The sequence below is a fragment of the Lactuca saligna genome, chromosome 4 (assembly GCF_052625555.1).
Source record: "Lactuca saligna cultivar CGN05327 chromosome 4, ASM5262555v1, whole genome shotgun sequence".
NCBI lineage: Eukaryota > Viridiplantae > Streptophyta > Magnoliopsida > Asterales > Asteraceae > Lactuca > Lactuca saligna.
Window position 1 is genome coordinate 74,680,438 of NC_136420.1, and position 6,928 is coordinate 74,687,365.

Here is a 6,928-nt window from a genome sequence, read left to right on the forward strand (position 1 = left end):
TCAGTTGCAGTTGCAAAACGAGTGAGCATTGTCTCGAAATCAGATTTCTTCTCAATAGTTGGTTCCTCTCTTTGGTAAAAAAACTCATTCCTTTCTGTTCATATTTTTCCTCTTGGACTTTTTGTACTCATCATAAGGTAACCATTTTTTCTTGGGCTTCCTCTGGTCTTCATCAAATCGATCACCACTCGAGTAAAAAGCTTGAACCTTTCGGTTCCCATTCTCATCAAGATCACAATCTCTAATCAAATGTGTCTCATTACAGTTTCGCACCCAACCCGAATAGCATGGATTGTTTGATCCATCTTAGTCATCCTCCTATCCATGTTTTTCAACATCGTCAAAACTGCCGACATATCTTCCGAATTAGCAATAGCTGATCCCATTGTTACATCATTCCTAGAATTATGATACTCTTTAGAGTATTTGGAGAATTTTTCAATGAGCTCCTTGATTTCTACCAGACTTTTCTTAGTTAAGGGGCATTGAGAGTCAAGGAGTTTTCTAGTGGTGACGTTTACCCTATCATAAAATATCGACACTTCTTGTTGCACATTGAGGTCGTTTTGGGGACAATTTCGAAGCAATCCTTTGTAGCGCACCCATACTTCATATAGTGACTCTCCCGTTTGTTGTTAAAAATTTGCAAAAGCCTTTTTGAGTTTTGCCAACTTCGATGGTGGCAAAAATTGTTCCAAAAATGATTCACGCATCCTTGCCCACGTCGTTATCGTGCCCGGTGGTAATGCCTTCAACCATTCCTTGGTTGCTCCCTTGAAAGTGACAGGGAGCATCCTCAACAACACTGTTTCCCGTCGAACATTTGGAATGTTAAAGTAGTCGGCGATGTCTTTGACTTCATCAAGATGCTTTTAAGCATCTTCATGATCCTTTCCGATGAATGAAATCTCCTTTAGCGCAGAAAAGATATGCCATTTAAGTTCAAAAGTGGCAGTGGCAGGAATGGTAGGTTACACGAGGCCCAGTTCGGTGTCATCAAGAATTCGCTTTTTATTTTCCTCCATCGAGAGGTCCGCAATGTTTTCCATCGTGTTTTCGGGTTTGTTGTTTATCGTGCATTTTGTTTCAGATTCGATTTTGTTTCCTTCCTTTTCTGTTTCGTACTCAGTGTCCTCCTTTGTTGGATTTCTCTTTGTATCTTCTTCCTTCAGTGTTTTGCTAGATTCTCCCACTTTTCCCTTCTTCTTGCCAAAAGACGATTTGAGATTCTTAAAAGGTGACTTCTTTGGCGTAGTGGATTCTCCTACGGTTTTGTCTTTGTTTTTGCGAAAAGCAGATTTCGGGTCTTCAAGTGGTGGAATCAAAGACGAATTTGACCCATGGGTCATAAACGAACTGCAAACAAACAAAGGAAACGCGTAAAAAGAACAAAAACGAAAAACAACGTTCTACTGTTACAATGCGATGGCGTGGTGAAAGTTACCACGACGTGGTGAGTAAAAAAAAAGAATAAAAACCTAAATAAAAGTAAAAGTAACTAAGCCATAAATAATCCTAATAAAATTGCAGATTCAAAGTAACTAAAACTGAACCGTTCCCGGACACGGCGCCAAAAGCTTCATGTGTATTTAAAGTGTATATATATTTATTCAAGTTTCAAATTTATAAAACTAATGTTTCTTTCACTAGACTATTAAGCACACTAGGCAATGTACCTAATCGTGTAATAGTATAGCTATGGTAAGAACAAGTGTCGAACACAAGAAGCAATGTTTTTAGCTAATTTTTGTCTACTACTAACTACTTACTAATAAAATTATGAAGGGTTTTTCTCGAGTTTTGAAAGATTAGAAACTTTATTTACCAAACTAACTAAGTATCAACTAATTAAGCTAGCACTAAAACTAAAGCAAACAAGCAAAGAGGACTTAACCAAGGTAAATAAGGGACTTTCGTTAGCTTTAGATTTAATTGTTATTATGGTTGATTTATGGAAGTGCAATAGATTTTAGTTCTCTGGTTACCGATTCCTAATATAACCAAAAATAGTGTTCACTAAATTCATCCTTTAGCAAACTAGCTTATTTATTCAGTGATCAGGCGGACAAACTAACAACTTTACTAGTGTTCGGTTCATGTTAATTAGACTTATAATCGATTGATCAATTTAGTTTATTAATTCAATTTAATATATGATTTGTTGTAGTATATTAGCTCCTATACATTTTTACCCAATTTTCTACTTAACCCTAGGTTTTGTTCAAAACCCTAATCCTACAATTTTGCAATTCACAAGATCATAAGATTCAAATTCAACTAAGAAAGATAGTCATACTAACTTAATCTAATTCAGCAATAATTATAGAAAAAAATTATCAAAAGTACGTGAGGTTCTTTAATAAGAAAAATCAACAAATAACCAAAAAGCTAAATCCAATCCATAAATTCAACCACAAATAATCAATCCATCCTAAGATAAATGAAATACATGAGAATTTAGCTCCTGATTTCGTCAAACAAGAACATAAAATCGAAATTCAAAGTAATTGACATGGCAAAATCTAATTAAAAATCGAAGTTTACAGATTTGTTACCTTAATGCTCCTACTTCCAATGGTATGATCGAATTCCTTCCTTCCAAGCCCAAGAATAGGTGCATTGCCGTCAAAAGTGATGATTACTTCCAGAGCAAAAAGTCCCAATTCGGAGGAGAATGTAATCTATTTATATTTTCCCGAATTGAGAGCACCATGACGTGGAAAGGCCACCACGCTGTGGTCTTCGTGTTTATCCCGTGTTCAACAAGTCTTTGAAGCAAATCAGGATTCTTCAAGTCACCACGCCGTGGGAAATCCACCACGACGTGTTGGGTATATTTTTCTTCATTTTAAAGCTTTGATTCAAACTCCTAACTTCCATCATCCAGCTTCCAGCTTCTTGCTTCGTTTTTGCTCCAAGCATGAGTTTTATCCCTACAACACAATTCATAACAAATTAAGTATCTTTTGTTCCATAATGGGCATAAAAGTATTTAAAAATATTACGATATCATATATAATTATGTGTATATATGTGCACATAACAATGCCATAAGCATGTTTTTTCTATACCATTTGTCAAATCAATGTGAAATACACTATTGCCTAAATTGTCTACACACATCACGGCTTTCATACACACCATCACAAGGTAAAACTGAAGGGTTATGAGCATTCTAACACTGCTATGGTGAACATACAACCCTAGATGCTTTGAATCTATGTTTTCTCAAATTATACATCAATTTTCATTTTCCAAAGCATACATATCCTAACTAGCATACAATTTGAGAATTGAACAACATAACAAGTTAGATAACTTACCTCTTAGTAGGACTTGTAGTTATTGGCCTTCAAAAGCTTTAGCACCTCAAATGTGATGCCTCTAATGTGTCACAAACACCAAGTGCAAAAGGAGGCTTGAGAGAATAAGTTGCTTAGCACAAAATCTATTTACACTCTCCAAGAATGTATGTGGCAATCAATTTTAGCTCTAGGGAGTTCCTTGTATAGTGTGACAAGTGTTAGGGTTACATTCATGCAAACCCTAATGCACCATAACCCTTCATATTACCTAGGCTCCATGGGTTAAACCTCCATGGACTATCCATGTTGGTTTATCCCATCCTAATTAACCATGGATCATTGGCCCACACTATAAGAGTCATTGATTTACCAAATCAGTCCTCGTATATTTAATTAGTCTCTTTTCAATAATAAATTAATTCCGAATTAATTATTGATCAATACTAAATAAATAATTTGATTTATATTAATATATTATAACTTTAATATATTAACAAATCACAAATAACTTTATTCTCAAAAGTTCATCCTATCAAATTGCATTGGTGAAGGAAACCCAAAAGGACCATGCTACTCTCGGTTCAAGTACATACCCGTTACATTTATGGGCTTAGACACGTAATCCAATAAAAAAATCAAAATAAAAAACACCATTTTTATAAGCAGAAATAGAACCATTCAAATCATTAAAAGAATATTTGAAACCTTGTCTAAACAACACATGAAAGGAAATAATGTTACGTGTTATTTCTGATGAGTAGAAACAATTAATTAAATCTAAACAAACATCACTACTAAGCACTAGTCCATAAACTCCAATCTTGGTGACAAGTGAAGATCGCCTATTCCCCATGATCAAGATCATTCTACATTGCTCCACCTCCTCACTTCTTTTTAGCCCCTGCAAATCAGAACAAATGTGAAATCCAAATCCTATATCAAGGACACAAGAATGAGAAGATGATGAGTTATTAGATAAAATAGTGTACATACCTGCAGAAGTAGACTTCACATTACCATATTTGATATATTGCATATACTTTGGGCAACTTCTTTTCCAATGCCCCTTGTCATTGTAGTAAAAGCAGACAACATCTTTGGGATCAGAAGAGAGTGGATTTTCAGAAATGGACTTGAAAGGTCAAATTATATGGTTTGGGCTAGGCATTACATGTATAGATGAGTTAGGGATTTTTAGAATGTTATTTGTAGTGTTTTCGGTATTTGTTATGTTTTCGTTTTAGGAAAGGTTTTCGGCCAGGCTGTGTCCGAAACCTTATTCTCGGTCAGTGTTAGTATAAATAGATGTCAGGTTGTCATTTGTACAGTGATGGTTCAATGAATTTTCGGTTCATTGAGTTCTATTAAATGATTTTCAGATCTAATCGTATGCAAGCTCAATTTTGATCATTCTTCTTCTCATCTTCTTTATTATTTCACTTGCTTGATTGATCATTGGTATAGATCCTTCCATCAAGGACCTTACAATTGGTATCAGAGCTTCAAATCGGTGTCAATTAGGCTTGTTTTTTAGTTCTCGGTCTCGCAAGTTCGTGTTCATCAAATTCTCGATCACTCAAGGATTGTTTTGATAGCATTTGAAGATCAGATTGGAGTTTCAATTGTGTGGCATTAAGATCTGTTTGAATCGTGTAGAATCTAAATTTTTTGGATCAAATTTTTATAGTTTTCGATTTGATCCTCATCAACCGAAAACTCATTTTCAACCAAATTTCCGTTGATAAGTGGTTTTTAGAGCATTAATTGGTATTCTTATTGTGTGGAAATCAAATCAGTTCAAAAAACCAAGCTCTTCATTGAAAAATGTAGAGTTTTCGATTTGATCTTCAGAAACCGAAATCCTTGTTCTTCAACAAACATCCTTGTTCTGCAACAGAAATCCTTGTTCTTCAACCGAAATCCTTGTGTTCTTCAAACCGAAATCCTTGTTCTTCAACCGAAATCCTTGTGTTCTTAAAACAAAATCCTTGTTCTTCAATCGAAATCCTTGTTCTTCAATACAAAACCCTTGAACATTCAGAAACCGAAAACCATAGAATATTCAGAAACTGAAAACCTCATTTCTACAACCGCAAACCCATTTTCTTTGATCTTTTGGTTTATTTTTCATGTTTATTTTTATTAAAAATTTAATATATATATATATATATATATATATATATATATATATATATATATATATATATATATATAATGGAATCTCAAAACATGCCTGCTTATCATGAATTGGATGCTATCATGGGTACTACTACTCGAATTCCTCGATTGTTATCAGCAGAAGGATTTCCTGAATAAAAATATCGGATTGAAAAGTATATTAAAATGAAGGATTTTAAAATTTGGAGAAGTATTTTGAGAGGTCCAATCTGTATCACAACAACTTTGGAAGATGGCACTATAATTGATAAGCAAGTTGAGAACTACACCGATGATGATTTCGAGAGAGTCGAGGAACAGGATAAGGCTTTTGCCACACTCACTATGGCATTATCCCCAGAAATTGCTCAAGGTTTCCGTGAGTACACCTCAGCAAAGGCATTATGGGAAGCAATGATTGAAGTATACGAAGGGAATAAAGACATGAAACAAAGTCGCCAAGATATGTTGCGACAGCAGTTCAACATGTTTAATTATGTCTTGGGGGAATCTCTTCAAAATCAATTGCAAAGGTTTATCACACTTACCACTGAGATGAGCTCTTCTGGTGTTATGGTTACAAAATCTAAGATCAACAAGAAGCTACTCAATTCTTTACCAAAATCTTGGGATATGAATGTTTCAGTGATAAAGAAGACCAAAGATTTGAACCGTTTGGGTTTGGCTGAAACAATGGCGATCATTAAGGCTTGCGGTCTTGATGATAAGTAAATAGAGATCAATCATGTTAATTCATACTTCTCTACAAATCTTGGAATCCAAACCACCAACAATACTGCTTTCTCAAGTTTCTCTATTCCTCAAGTTTCTCAAGTATCTTATGTTCCTCAAGTTCATCCCTATGTGACTCATCAGCCTACTTCATATGTCATCCCATCAATGCAGAACATTCATGGTTATCAACCTCAATCCTCACGTCAACAAGTTGGTTCTGTTGTTGGTTCATCCTCAAATGCATCCATTCAGGCTCAAGGAAATAATCTTCAATCTTCATCATTGAAAGAAAAAGAAGATAATTTGGCCCTTGCCACTGGTCTAGTGAACTGTTACAACGCTTTTGTGTACGAAGAACTTTCCCCACAATTATCATTTGCTGATCTTGATCAGATCCATCCAGAGGATTTGAAGGAGATGGATATCAAATGTCAAATGGCTATGGTTGTTTTTAGGGCAAAACAATTCTCCAAGAAAACTTGGAAAAACCACTGGAGTGTGAATTCTGACAAGAAAGTAGGGTTCAACAAAGGAAAACTGAGGTGTTATAATTTTCATGAACCTGGACACTTTTCCTGAGAATGTCCAAAACCAAACCGAAGAGAAAATTCTTAGCGAGTTATGGTGCCGGTGAACAACAACAACGGATCCTCTACAAACAATCAGACTGCAAACATGGCTTTGGTGGCTCAATACTTTGATTGGGAAGACTAAATTCAGGCTCTAAATAT

General features: G+C 35.1%; 1 protein-coding gene and 1 non-coding gene across 2 annotated transcripts; both read left to right on the forward strand.

The window, feature by feature from the left end:
- The first annotated feature begins 558 nt into the window (after positions 1-558).
- LOC145044593 (small nucleolar RNA R71) lies at positions 559-665 on the forward strand. Its single transcript, XR_013681542.1, has one exon. It is a non-coding gene; the product is annotated as a small nucleolar RNA R71 (small nucleolar RNA).
- Positions 666-5,648: 4,983 nt separating this feature from the next.
- Positions 5,649-6,194, forward strand: LOC145039763 (uncharacterized). The gene has a single exon (XM_078987777.1). The coding sequence runs from the start codon at positions 5,649-5,651 to the stop codon at positions 6,192-6,194; it is 546 nt and encodes a 181-aa protein (XP_078843903.1).
- The last annotated feature ends 734 nt before the right edge of the window (positions 6,195-6,928 follow it).